The sequence below is a fragment of the Nipponia nippon genome, unplaced genomic scaffold (genome assembly GCF_047370975.1).
Source record: "Nipponia nippon isolate SJK-2023a ecotype South Korea unplaced genomic scaffold, ASM4737097v1 scaffold_7, whole genome shotgun sequence".
Lineage (NCBI taxonomy): Eukaryota > Metazoa > Chordata > Aves > Pelecaniformes > Threskiornithidae > Nipponia > Nipponia nippon.
In genome coordinates, this window is record NW_028262391.1 from 21,413,669 (window position 1) to 21,427,630 (window position 13,962).

The following is a 13,962-nucleotide window of genomic DNA, read 5'->3' on the forward strand; positions in this document are numbered from 1 at the left end:
TCCCGCCGGGGCTCCGCCGCCCCCGCTTCCCTCCCTGCTGCTCTCGGGGGCGGCCGCGGCCAACCGGGCCCGGGGCAGCGGCCTGAGCCTGGGCTGTGTGAGGGCAGCGTTTGCCGGGGTACACCGGGGACTTGGCGGACTTTTAAAAACTATGGATTTATTGTAAATACGCATTTAGAGAGTATTTTAAAAGAAGTCTCACGGTCGAAGCGTCCAAAGCAAAGCGGGGATGTAGCTCCTTGTTAACAGGAATAGGCGCTGCAGGGCCTTACAGACACCAGCCGGTACCGGTGTTGGGTGGCACACGGCTGCTCTGCACCGTGGGGATCTCTGCGTGTGTGCCCCACGTACAGGGGTGGCATAGGGCTGTACGCGCGAGCCTGCGCCTCCTCAGGGGTCTCAGCGGTCAGAGGGAATCGCTTCTCACCCCGGCTCGTCCCTAAGCCCCCCGCCCGGCTGCTGCCCTCGTGCTTAAAAGCAGTAACGATCTGCACGCCCGCGGTAGACGCGGGGGCCCCTTCTCCGCCGCGGTGGCCGGAGAAGCTCCGCCGGGAGCTGCCGCGGGTGCGCCCGAGCCGCCCGCTTCTCCCCCGGCCCCGGCGGGAGCACCGCTTCCCGCGCCGCCCCCGCCAGGTGGCGCTGTTGCTCAACGGTGGCGCGGGGCCGGGGCGGGGCGGCGGGAGGCTCCCGGGACCCGGGGCCGCCCCGGGCTCGGCGCGGGGCAGGTCCGTCTGCGCGGCGCGACCGCGGCTGCCCCCGCCGGCCCGCGGCACCGGGGCAGAGCCTGAGGGCTGCTCCTAACTTTTTTTTCCCTGCTTTCTTTTTCCTTTTTCTGTCATTTTTTTGTGTTCGGACACTGTTAATGCCAAAGAGCTCCGCGCAGCGCCCTCCCCCCGGCGGGACCGCGGCCGCCCGCTGCGCTCTGCCGGCTCGGGGCCGCGCGCCCCTCCGCCCCCCGCCGGCCCCGGCCCCGGCCCCGCTCCCTGCTCCGCGCCGCCGGGCGGCGGGGGCGGGGCGGGCGGCGCGGGGCGCGCGGCGATTGGCGGCGGGCCCTGACGGGCAGGCGGCGCCCCGCCCGCTTGGCAATGTCTATCGCCCGCCGCGCGCCCCATGTAGGCAGTTATTCCACTGGGATAGAGCGGCCGGAGCGGCGGCGGCGGCATGGCCGGGGTCCCGTTCTGCGCCCTCCTCCCGCTCCTCGTCGGCGTCTGTGGGGCCGTCACCGGCTCCCGGGTCTATCCCGCCAACGAAGGTGAGGCGCGTCCCGCGGCCGGGCTCCGCGTTCCCTCGGCGGGGCGCCGGGGTAAAAGTTCGGTGCCCCGCGGGCGACGGTCCCCTCGCCGCCTCGCCTCTCCGCTCGCCGCCGGGACCGCGCCGCCCCGGCCGGTGGCCGGGCGTCCGGCAGCCGCTGACCCGGCCGAGCGGCGCTCCGGGGGCCGCCCGCGGCGGCACAGGTGTCGCGGGGCGGAGCGGCCCGCGCCTCCCCCGGCGCCGCCGCCGGTCCCCTCGGCCGCTCCGGGCCGGGCCGCGGGGGTGCAGCGCTCCCGCCAGCGCCGCCGCCGCGCCGGGGCGGCCCCGAGCCGGGAGGGCGGCTCATTAAACCGGTTCTCCCGGGAGCCCTCGGCGGCTCCGCGCCGTTCCCCGGGGCCGTGCTGCAGCCTGTCCTGCCGGACGGTTCGGCGGCGTCTCCGCGGGGGAAGCCCGCGGCCGTCCCGCGGCGCAGCCGGGCGGGCGGGGGGCGCCGTCCCCGTCGGGGAGCCCCCCGCGGGGTCTCTCGGTGCCCGGCCGCGCTCCCGGCCGGGGCTGGGTGAGCTCCCCAGCTGGGAACAGTTTTCCGCTCGTCGCTACCGTGCGGTTGCGCCTGTACCGGACGGCGGAAAAGGCAGCGTGCCCGGGGCCGCGCTGCGGGAGCGCACCCTTCCCCGGCCGGCCCGCACCCTTCCCCGGCCGGCCCGCACCCTTCCCCGGCCGGCCCGCACGCTGCCGCCGCGTCCTTTCGGGTGGGAGCGCTCCCGCGGGTCCTCTGCCGGGTGCTGCGGGGATTCGCTGTTCGCTCCGCGCCCCGGCAGCCGCTTGAACGCGCGGAGGAACGGACGTGCCGCCCCTCAGCGCTAAACCAGAGCTCCAAATTATTTAAGGTATTGGCGCAGTCGGAAATAACATTTCATTTCAAGTTGAAGGTGGGTGCGATCGTGCTCCACGCATATGGAAACGCTCAGGTAAACGATTTATTTTAATATTGCCTTTTGGCAGCTGGAATTTAATCTATTTTATTTGTACCTTTCTGCAGTTACCTTGCTGGATTCCAGATCAGTTCAGGGAGAACTGGGGTGGATAGCAAGTCCCCTGGAAGGAGGGGTAAGTTTTAAACTGCTATCTGATCGAAAGGGTAAAGGGGGTGATTAGTAACTTTCAGAGAGTCCTAATGGCTCGATTGTTGTTGATTGTGGTGAGGAGGTCAGATTTCTTCCCTGGCTTACCAAGTGAATTACTCTTTGTTGGAGAAACTCTATACTCCCTTTGGATAGTTCTGTCATGGAAGAAGTGGAAACCAAAAGGGCAGAAAAGAGGTTTCAGAATTAAGAGATTGGTTGAGGCATGGGCTTAGATGCCTATTTAAAACTGAAATACCAACAAGAAATGTGATCTGGTGACTGAACTGGCATTCTTGACTGTAATTATTATATCTATGGGCCGTCTCGGCTGGGAGATGTTCAGGGCAATTGCTGTTCTATTTCTGGATGAAGGAGTGGGGATCAATATACAAGATAGGCCTTTTGTGTGATGGGACAGTTGTCCTATTTCAGGGTGCAAACACCATATGTTTTGGTCTCTGAACAGATAAACTGAAGCACCCAGTGCTTGACTGTGATTCCTTGGAGTTTCTTTTTATGTACTTGTCAAAGAAGAGACAATTGTAAGAGGAGATTGCTTGAATTCTTGAATTCACTGCCCGAAGGCGATGTGATGACATTAAGAGATTCACGTATTCACAGCTGGGGCTTAGAGCCCCTTTTCTTAGTGAGCTGCAGGCAAGGTACCTCTACTAATTTAACTTCATATTAGTGGATGGGCACCTTGCTGCTCCCTCATCTGTGTCCCATCCGGCAGGGTGCCCAGGGCCTCTGTGGGAAACTCCTGAGAACTCTGGACTTTGGAGTTGGTGGGTTCTGGTGGAGACTGTACTTCATGGGATCTCTTGGGATTTTTTTTAATAAGCAATTAGAAAGGCTTTTTCTTTCTTAAAGTGAACAATTTAAGAAAAATGCCGGCAATGCACACTAAACATTAGTATAAAAAAAAACCCCACCTCAAATACTTTTAATATTAAATGAGTAAAGCAGCTTAGTATGCTTAAGCAGAAGTAACTAAGTCAAACTGATCAAAAAATAAAAGTGCTGAAAGATCAGGACCTGAGCGCAACAAAGCACTGGATTCTTCAGGAAACCTACAAATTTACTTTTTTGTGTGCGCTCCCACTTGTAATTAGAAGAAGCAGAGCTAAGGATACAGCAGTGAGTGGAAGGAATCCGAGGTTGCGTTGGCTGGCGATGCATTATGCATAAGCTCTGAATAACCATAACGTGGGAGAATGGGGGATTGTTTTGCTCCCCCATTGTTGTTCTGGGTGAACTTGACGACAGTCATGGCTTGTGCTCTGCCTGAGCACACTGTGCCGTCCGCGAAACTCGGGTTTTCAAAGAGCGGGGAAGTGATTGGCAGGCCTCTGGCAGTACCAAGGGTGCACATTCACTGCTGATTGCAGGCAATTGCCCTCATCTTTTGACAGTGTGGAAAGGTGCAGCTCTGTCTCGGTGAGAGTCGGGCTTCCTTGTTAATCCTGTACCCCTGAAAGGTCAGTTAATGAGATAGGGGTCTTTCCTACAGCTCTCCAAGGGATATCTACGCTGTATATTAAAGCAGGACCTAAAATACAAGTTTTAATAAGTCAGTAGTAGAATTGATGATCAGAGGACAGCTGTGTATTATTAATGGGCATTGGATACCCCCTTTTCCCCCATGTTTTCTCTGAAAGCAGCATGCAAGCTTGAGAAGGAAATGTGTGCTCTTATTGTGGACGTGACTCGTTTCACTAAACCTACATACGTGTGTTCTATTTTTAAGCCAGTAGTGAAAAATTTAAGAGTACATGGTCTGTCTCTGAGATACAGTGCTTGGAAAGCATTTATTTTAACTTCATATGCTGCAGATTTATTTCAAGCATCAGAAATGAACTACTTCTGCATCTTCCTGGGAAGATTCTGTCCTTCAGTGCTGATTTTTCTTTAACTGTGTGCACCTTCTTGTGTATTACAAAAGATATTTTTCTAGATCTATACCGTGCAGTTCCCAAGGTGTGAGGGGTGTGTGGATAAGAAGGGCTGGAGATAAACATAGTCATTTAGCAGTGACTAGCAGTAATCAAATATATAGTAGCCCTGAAGGAATTAATGAATTGCATTATAAATGTAATTAATGATTTACTCTTGCATTTCACAGTTGAAAAGCAGGTTTTGTGCCCAGAATGTTTTACTCTGCATCATTAAACCGTGGGAAGAGTTGAATTATAAAAGTTAATTTCAGCTTGAAAGCAAAAAGTTACAGCTTTGACCACATACTTAGAGTTACAAATCATTTACAGTGGCTGGAAATTTGGGGCTGTAGTTATTTTCAGCTCTGGCAGTAAGACGCATTTAGGTTTGTTTTGTGTATGTGTGTGTATGAAATAAGAAACCCAGCTCTCTATATTTGTGTGTCTGTCAGGAGACAGGGGCGTGTTCAGAACCTGATCTGAAACTTGCTGAATTTAGTTGCAGTCTGTCTGTTGACCTCAGCGGTCTCTTTATTGAATCCTCTAGCAGCATCCTCCATTGTATAAACGTACTAAAGGAAATCCCATCAACAAGTATTATTTCCCTCTACTTCTTCCTTTCTCTTGTACCACACACAATATAGGTAGCGTAGATAGGCTAAAGATAAGCAGAATGGAAAGTGATGGATCAGAAAGACAATATTGTAACAGTAAACTATCTCTGTGGCAGCTGTAAATTAAACAACTCTGTCTTCTTACTAACACCATGTTACGTTTTACATTGACAGATGACTTTTTAAGATTTATTTTTTCCTTTTCTGTGAAAAGGAGTGACACGCTGAGTATTGATTCCCCCCCCCCCCTTCCTTTTAATTTGCAGTTCTCTCTAGGCAGCAAATAAAATATTATTCTTTCTGCTCCTAGTGACTCATGGTGCTAACTACTGTCATTCTATAAACGGATTCAGCTAAGCTGGAATCTTTTTAAGTAAAAATCACTTGCATAAGAGTGATCCTTGTGAGAAGAATGCAGGATATTATACAAGAAGCCCCTTAACGTTAAGAAGGCTTCTGTTTATCAAAGCCACGGCTTCAGTAGTTCTGAAAGGCACTTCTGGGAAGTCTCTTTAAAGTTACTACTATTTTCCAAGGATAATTTTACATGCTTCATTGTATCGCCTGCAAACCCAGACAGTATATCATTATCTAATATGTTATTTTTTTTTAAGAAGGATTTTTCTGATATTGAAGTGCAATGGGGCTTTTGCTGGAAAGATCTCTCTCCCTAATGCCCCTGCTTCCCTCGCTCTCCCTACCAGGAAAGCGCTATGATAAACTTTCTTCAGTCTATGATAATGCTTAAAACATTTTTTTTTTTTTTTTTCCAAAACTCTTGGTTATGCATGCTTTCTTTTGTAAATTCATCATGCTAACCTACTGAATTAGGGCCAGGTCTCTTCTTTCTGTACCTTCCTTGGATGGCATGTATTGTTGTTTCATAATTTTGTTGCCTGTTAGTTTGGCACTTATGAAGATACCTGAACTTGATTTGAGGGGTGTAAGAGTTTTGAAGCATGCTGCTACCCTGATCTCTCAGCACTTACCCTCTCTGCTAACCTTTCTGGGTTTTTGAGAATATGAATTTAGCTATTTTCTGACATTTCCTCTAGGACAAGATGTGTAATATTCCTTCTTTTCCCACCTTCCCACTAACAAGAAACTTACTTTGGATAGCAAAGTTATGGCAATGTTGCTGGGAGACTGATGATGTTTCCTTACCTGTCCTTCCATCTCTAAGTGCCACCCAAGTCAAGGACTCGGTTCTCTGTAGACAGCTATTTCTGCCCAGCTCCTGAGTAAAGACTGTTTGCTGAGTGTGACTGGGATATTGCTATCCCAGGAAAGTAGTTGGCAGCTTAGAGAAATAATAAGAGGTGGTTTAAGAGTTTAAAATATGTGGTAGTGATGCCAGAAGTGTGGATGTTACTCTGTGTCTGCCCCGTGCTTTTTGCGCATCTAAGTCATGCGACCTCACTGTTTGATATTCCCACATATAAAGTGGGGTCCTTGCATTTCCCGCCTTGTCTGCTACAGGGGAAACACCACAGCATCAGTGATGTACTATGAGTTTGTAAAGTGCCGCGTGTAGCCCTGGTCTAGGCAGGGTCCTGTGGGCTGAACGGTAGTGCAAATAAACATAGTCAGTCGATAGAGTATTCTTGGGTTGGTTCAGAGGGCCTTTAAAACACATGCTTGCTCCTTGAGGTGTTACTTGATTTGGAGCTTGTTTCTCCTGAACAGATTCTTCTTTTAATGTCCAAGTAGTCGAGGTCCTGGCTATGGCTTGGTCTGCTGGGGTGGGTTTTTTGGTTTGTTTTCCTGTAATAGAAAAAAATGCAATCTCCACATTAGTTGTAGAAGTGCAGATTATGTTTGCTGTGAAGCTCTGTAGTTCCTTTTAATACTGATGCGTTTTTTTTCCCCTTTCCCTATTCGCAGTGGGAGGAAGTAAGCATTATGGATGAGAAGAACACTCCGATCCGCACCTATCAAGTCTGCAATGTGATGGAGCCCAGTCAGAATAATTGGTTACGAACTGATTGGATTCCCCGTGAGGGGGCTCAAAGGGTATATATTGAAATCAAGTTCACGCTAAGAGACTGCAACAGCCTGCCAGGTGTCATGGGAACTTGCAAAGAGACTTTCAACCTTTATTACTATGAATCAAACAACGATAAGGAGCGTTTTATTCGAGAGAGCCAGTTTGCCAAGATTGACACCATTGCTGCTGATGAGAGCTTCACCCAGGTGGACATTGGTGACAGGATCATGAAGCTGAATACAGAGATACGGGATGTGGGACCGCTCAGCAAGAAAGGGTTTTACTTGGCTTTCCAGGACGTCGGTGCCTGCATTGCTTTGGTGTCTGTTCGTGTCTTCTATAAGAAGTGCCCATTGACAGTTCGAAACCTGGCACAGTTTCCAGACACCATTACCGGGGCTGATACATCCTCTCTGGTGGAGGTTCGTGGCTCCTGCGTCAACAACTCGGAAGAGAAGGATGTGCCAAAAATGTACTGTGGGGCAGATGGCGAATGGCTGGTGCCCATTGGCAACTGTCTGTGCAATGCTGGCTATGAAGAACGTAATGGTGAATGCCAAGGTAGGATGAGCCATATTGTACTCTTCATTAGGACTTAGTTGAATGCATAATTGAATTGGAGATGAGAGTAAATGGAGTAAAGCCAGTAATTAGCAGCCCCTGTGGGATGCAGTGGGACAGAGGGTTTTAATGAAGAAGTCTGATAGCTCCAGGTGGCAAGGCTAAGAATTATATAATGCAAAACAAATGATACTGCCATAATAGGCAGAAGGCAAAACACATTTTCTAGCAGGCGCCTAAATTTAAATTGGCTCACAATAGTCACCAAAATGTGAATGACTGCAAAACAGCACAGTTGAGCTACTGTTGCTTAAAGAGAGACAGCTTTCAAGTTTTATCTGGAGTGAACTTCGTTAAGCACAGGAAATTCTGGCAAAATCTCCCCTGGATAATGCAGTGGGGTAAGAACCAGTCAGGGAGGTGGGGAACAGGAGTTTTAGCTGGATTACTTTCCCCCTTTGGGAAGGGGAAGTCTTTGGTGTTTTACTTGTTGCAAATTTTTAGCACTAAATAACCCTTTGATATTTGACACTGCTGCCTTTGTTAAATATTTTCATTTCTCAGAGGGTCTCTATTGTCAGCTTAATAATAGAGGTGCTAGGATACTCTTAGAAATGCTAGAAGTCTCCACCCCACCCTCCCACACACACCATCCTGTGTGCCGCAGAATTAGGGATTAAAGTCTGTATAAAAGACAGATTATCCTAAAAAGAAAAAAAACTCAAAACCTGTGTTCTCTTCACCTCCCCTTCCTGGAAAAAGAAGTTGTAAAAGGTTAGGGAAGGAGAGGAGGGAGTTTATAAATAAAATATCTTTAGCCTCAGCTTCTAAACTCTTGCTCCTGTAAACATAAATTAAGATTAAACTCAAATGGATTCTTGCACAGGTCAGTGGGCTTAATTTTGCTGGGTGCTGAATTGAAGGTGCTCAACCCCTTAGTGGATTTGGACCCATGTTTGTGGAAAAGGTTCTTTGGAGCCAGATGACTTTGCTTCATATCTTCTGGGTGTGTTTTTCACTAGATCTTTTTTTTTTTTTTTCTCTTGAGACTGAGAACAAGATAGCAGAGCAACTAACTGACTGCTTTTGTGCTAGGCTCCTAAGAGGACAGTGTATTTTGACTGTCCTACGTGATTTCTTTTAAATGATAATTTACAGTTAATATGAAGTTCATTATTATGCATTGAAATTATACTTAGCGTTTCTTTCCTGCCAGAGCTTAAACTTTGGCCTTCATTTCTAGTGGTTTTGCTATATGGAAAAAGCCTAAGTGTGCCATATCGGCAACAAAATTACCATGGGCTGTGGAGAGAACGGCAAGACAAGCAGCACAATGACAGCGCATCCCGTCTGGGGTAGTCTGTTTTGTTTTTTTTTTTTTGAATCCTGTGAGATGGAAACTTGAAAACCTGTGTATTGTTAAACCTGCGAACCTGTGGCTGTGGTACTGACTGGGTGCTGCTGGGGAGATGCTGTGACATTCTAGTAACTCTAGCATCTGGGCAAAGCTTCGTGACACCTTTACAGCGTGGGTCGTGAGAGGAGGAAGTGAATGGGGGGAAAAAGCATCTTGGTTTATTGCATGGAGATTATTCCGCCTTCTCCTAAAGGCCTGTTAGGTCAGTACTGGGTCACTCTTGATGGACACAGATCTACCATTTTGCAGTGTCAGTGGCCCAGACACGATGAGCTAATTGCCTAACAAATCCTGTGTTGTTCAAGGGAAATCTCTTGAGGTTTTCTGGTGGGCAGTGGTGATAGTGGGATGCTTTTTTATTTATTTTTGTGGTGTTGGACTAGACCTTGGGGATGAATATCAGTTTACCTCTCTCAGCTGCACCCGGGGAAGCTTGGGCTCAGGAGACCCAATTCTCTGTTTCCCAAGTAAAAGGAAGGTGAGGGCATGCCATGTTTACAAAGGAGATAGAAACGTTCTGTCTCTTGGGCTCTCCACAGTGAAGTTGGCTTGTACTAGTCATTTTGAGAGGATTTGAGCCAGCATGTAATTTGAAAGCGCTAAACCCATTTCATCAGCGGTTATTTGTGGTTTCCTTTCCTCACATTTGCCATTCTCCAGCCAGAACAGTTTACCAGGAAGCTCCTCTTTGTGAATTCATGAAGTTTACCAGAACTAGGCAGCTTGCGCTCTGGTCTCCAGCGGGACCGTTAAAGCAGTTTGGACTTCTGACACTGCTGAATGAGGCTTCCCCTTTTCTTACCCACTTAACGTCATAGTTCAGCAAATGTTCTGCTCTGGCAGGTTTTTGGAGGGGAAGAGGAGGATGAAGTGAGGAGGATTCCTGTGGTTTTGGTACAAAGGATTGGGGGCAGGGGGAGAGACTTGGAGTTTGGGAAAGGCTGTAAAAGGGTGCCGGGCTGGGACTGGAGCTGGTGAGCAGGTTCCACCTCAGTTGTTTTTCAATAGGTTGACTGTGGCAGGACAAATATAAGGGAGGGTCAGAGGTTGTCAGTTTCCTCATCCATCTTCCCCTGTGATCCTAGGGTCAGAGTTAGGATTGATTAAGATCTTAAATGTTTGACAAAAGCTCAGTGGGCAGAAATAGTTTAGGGCAGTGGATCGGGGCTTTGCACTTGTTGGGAGATCCATGGGAGACGTCGGAGCTCCCTGTCGTCTCCTGGGACCGGCCCCCTGCCACACAGTGCTGGGAGGGACCAGCTGGCGCTTGGGTTGCCCTAAAAGCTGCTTCAGGTTCACTCAACCTTCTGATTTTTAAATAATAGATTTTCCTTGAGCTGCTTTTGCTTAATTTCTGATGTGTGTGTGGGAAGCATAATGGGAAGCCACTTCACATCTAAAGTGGTTCCTGTAGTGGGAGTTAATGACTCTCTGACCTTGAACAGGATTTTTACAAAATTGTGTCAGTGGTATGGAGGTGTTTGAATATGATGACAAAAAACTGTCCTTCCTCTGACTCCTATTTTTTTTCCAGATGACTTTACTGATGATAATTGTCTTACTGAGAGTGTGTGTGTGTGTGCGTGCGCAAAAACCTAGGCCAAGTATTTAATCCGTGTTTATTTGGGTAGCTTCACAGGTGTGTCAGAGGAGTGGTTCCACAAAATTGATCCTGATCAGTAGAAATATTAGGTGAGCAATGATTCTCTTCTTACAGGTGAATTTGTAGCTGTGAACTTGATGCTAAAAAAACCCCAAACAAACAAAACCAAACCAAACCAACTTGCCCTTGATTTTTTTTCTTGTTATTATTTATTCTCCTCCAAACTTCTTGCATTAATGGCTATCAATTTAGGTGAGCATAAATGTGGAATATTGTTGATGGAGCATGAGACTATCCTAACTAATGGTGCATCTCAAGGCTAAGGTAATCAGTGCTTTAGGGCAAAGTTGAGACATAAAGTAATTTTAAACTTCGCTTGTATGCATCATTGTTATGTAAATTGTTTTGTTACACATTAATATAATGTGGTTTGGATTTAGTTACGATTGCCTTATGATAAAATGCATATCTTTTTAACTCAGAGGAGGGGGGAAAACAAGAAGGAAGGGAGGAAAGACAGATTAAAGAAGCAATAGACTGTAGCCATCTGTGATGATTTTGATGCTGTGAAATTACAAATCTCAATTTTAGACCTGCCACTTAGTATAAATATGTGAGACAGTTGAGATTTTTTGCTGTGATATTGTAAAGGTTATGAGAGCCAACAGCTTTGTCTTCATCTACACTTGCTTTTTTGAGTTGTGAATTGGCCAATTGGCAGAAAATCCAGTGTCATTTAAAATATGGCTTAGTCCTGGTTTCATATCGCTGCTGTTTTTAGAATTTTCCTTCGAACTTTGATAAGAGCATCCCTAAGAAGTAATAATTTGAATGATAAGATTCTTTTTATCTCAGAGGCTTTGAAGAGTGGCTGTGATCATTTGAGAGCAGCAGTTCAGTTTGCATCAGAAGAGTACAGTCTAATTATATTTTTTCTGTGATAAGGTGTTTTTTTTTTTTGATGGTGGGTTTTGTAGGGGCGGGAAAGTGAAGTAATTTGTGTGTACTTCCCCATTTTTGTCATAGACAACTTTTTTGTCAGAATAACACTGGTGAACAGTCTGGCTGCACGAAAGGGTAATCAGAAAGGTGACTAAGACTGTGCAGATTTGAGATTTCAAAAGAATTTTTTTTTCAGGTTGATTATTTTTGGCAGGGGGAAAAAAATTCACAGACTCAACATATTACATTTTAAAAGGAGCTGAGAAGACGGAAGCTACCAGGAGGGGCATGGGAGTGATACTGAAACACAGTCTGTCTGAGCCAAATTTAGTTGGTTCTCTTCTCTGCTGAAGGAGTGATTTGGTTATGTTATGTTCTTGTGTAGCTCAATTGATCTTCCAAGGGTTACTCCCTCCGTGATTTTTGTACCACCTGGTGCATTTCAAAATCTCCATTTAAACGTCATTGCAGGGTCCATAATGCTTTCTTCCTCCCTGGCCCCCTCAAAAGTCAAGCTGCCGTTGTCAAGCAATTGTCCTTTCATGTATCCCTTGAAGAAACGCTGGGATTGCTTCCTTCTGAATTCCCGACAAAATTTCTGCTGGTACACAGGGGAGCAATCTCTGGTCCCTATTCTGTGTGTTACTAGTAAAAAGCATGGTCCTCGGAATCAAAGCCAGATGAGCTGTTGTGGTGGTATGAATTTCATGGCAGGTCTGTGTAGTCTTTACAGGACATATAGACCATCTTCTGTTTCTTTGTGTTTTCTTTTTTTATTAATTATTTTTTTAAATAAAAAAAAATATTAAAGATTTATTAAAAAAAATAAAAGGGCACCCCAAAACTTTCCAGACAACTCATCTTGTGTGTGGTGACTTCAGTATTTAGATCTTGGCTGGGTAAGTGTTATTATCTGTCTAATACCATGCTCCACTGAGCTTGGTCTTTATTGCGCTTGTGAGAAGTGATTAAAGAAATGCTCAGCAGTACACTTCAGTCTTTTGAGACTGCATCAAAAAGCCCCCCGAACTTGTGAGATAAGTATCTTATCTGGTTTCGTTCCATTATGCCACATCCTTTTGATATGTTTCAGGGAGCAGGTGAGGTCACGCAGTTTTGTGAGTCAGAGACAATTAACACTCCCATGACTAAATGGCCATTTTATGAATATTCAGAGCCTGCTTCACCTCCCTGGGAAGCAAACATGTTGGTTGCCTTCTCTTTCCTCCTGCTGGAGACTAAGGAAGCTCTCCCTGTGAATGGGGATTGGCAGCTGTCGGCAGCTTTGCCTTTTGCATGCAGCAAATTCCTCATTTACATCTTTTGTATACACCCTCATGCAAAGTAGCACACCCATTTCCCCATTTCACAAAGGAGATAAGAGCTTCCTTTGGAAACACCAGCCAAAATCTCCTTCTGTTTATGCGGAGCTCAAAGATTTGGATTTTATGCAAATGGATTCTGTTCTGATTTTTTTGATCTCTTTGTTCAAGAGATAGTGTAATATTTGCCCAGTGTGCTCCTTGTGTTTCGAGGTCTCCTCTTGGCTATGACTGATTGTCACTCTTTCCTCAATCTCTGCAGCCCGCTTGCTCACTTCAAGCTGGCGTGTGGGAAAGTGCTATGCTCTGAAACCCTAGTCTTGTTGGGGACGATGGCTGGAGGTGCAGGGAGCACCATTTCTCGTGCCAGGTAGGGCTGCAGGCCCTTCGGTGTCATCTCCTCTAGATGTTCACCAGTGACCATGAAGCCCTTCTGTAGCTACATCCTCAAGTGGGGGGATGACCATTTTCAGGAGGTGGGATCCCCCTTACGCTCTAAATGTGTGCACACACATGTGCATGAAAAAGCATTACACTTTATGACGTTTTCTGTGTGTTGAGTCAAGGACCTGCTCAACCCTGGTGTAGTGCCCTTCCCTTTGGTGCAAAGGGGAGAAGGGGCTGGTAGCGCTTGGGTAAGCATGCACAAATGCACTGCTGTCTTTATTTATCAAAAGAAAATAATCTGTGAGAAAAGTTCTGCTTTCTTAAGCCTCATGATTACACAAGAACCCATATTTTGTTTTATTTTTGGTTTTAGTGGCTTTCTTTTCTTTTTAACTTTCCTTTATTTCAACTTTACTTAAAATTGCCTTTGGCTTGAAATAAAGCTGAGGCTCATTAAATGCTCCCAAAACACAGGGTTGTTCAGAACGGATTTGTTGAAAGGTTTATTGATATAAGTTAGAACACATGCTGCACAAATGTACTGTATTTCTTTAAAGTACTGTTTTTCATTTTGTGTCTTTATAAATCAGTGGTATGAAATTGGGACCCTGATCATGTTGGGGCTACATCCTATAAGAAACCAGAAGGAAAAACAAGGTTGTGGGGGGGGTTTCGTTTTTGTTGGATGTCCAATTAGCATTTAACTCGAAGGTAATTTCACAGGGGTAGTAAACTGCACAGTGTGAAACCTGGTGGTGTAATTAAATGGAGGAAAGGCTCTTTAAAACAACAAAGGAACGTGCAAAAACTTTGCTTT

At 46.9% G+C, this 13,962-nt stretch overlaps 1 protein-coding gene across 1 annotated transcript in view; it reads left to right on the forward strand.

Moving 5' to 3' along the window:
• The first annotated feature begins 1,111 nt into the window (after nt 1–1,111).
• Nucleotides 1,112–13,962, forward strand: part of EPHA4 (EPH receptor A4) — a 106,795-nt gene continuing 93,944 nt past the window's right edge. The window contains exons 1-3 of the mRNA XM_087738996.1: nt 1,112–1,252; nt 2,291–2,358; nt 6,811–7,474. Coding sequence (XP_087595122.1) covers nt 1,162–1,252; nt 2,291–2,358; nt 6,811–7,474 — 823 coding nt within the window. The 5' untranslated portion in view covers nt 1,112–1,161. The remainder of the gene's footprint in view (nt 1,253–2,290; nt 2,359–6,810; nt 7,475–13,962) is intronic.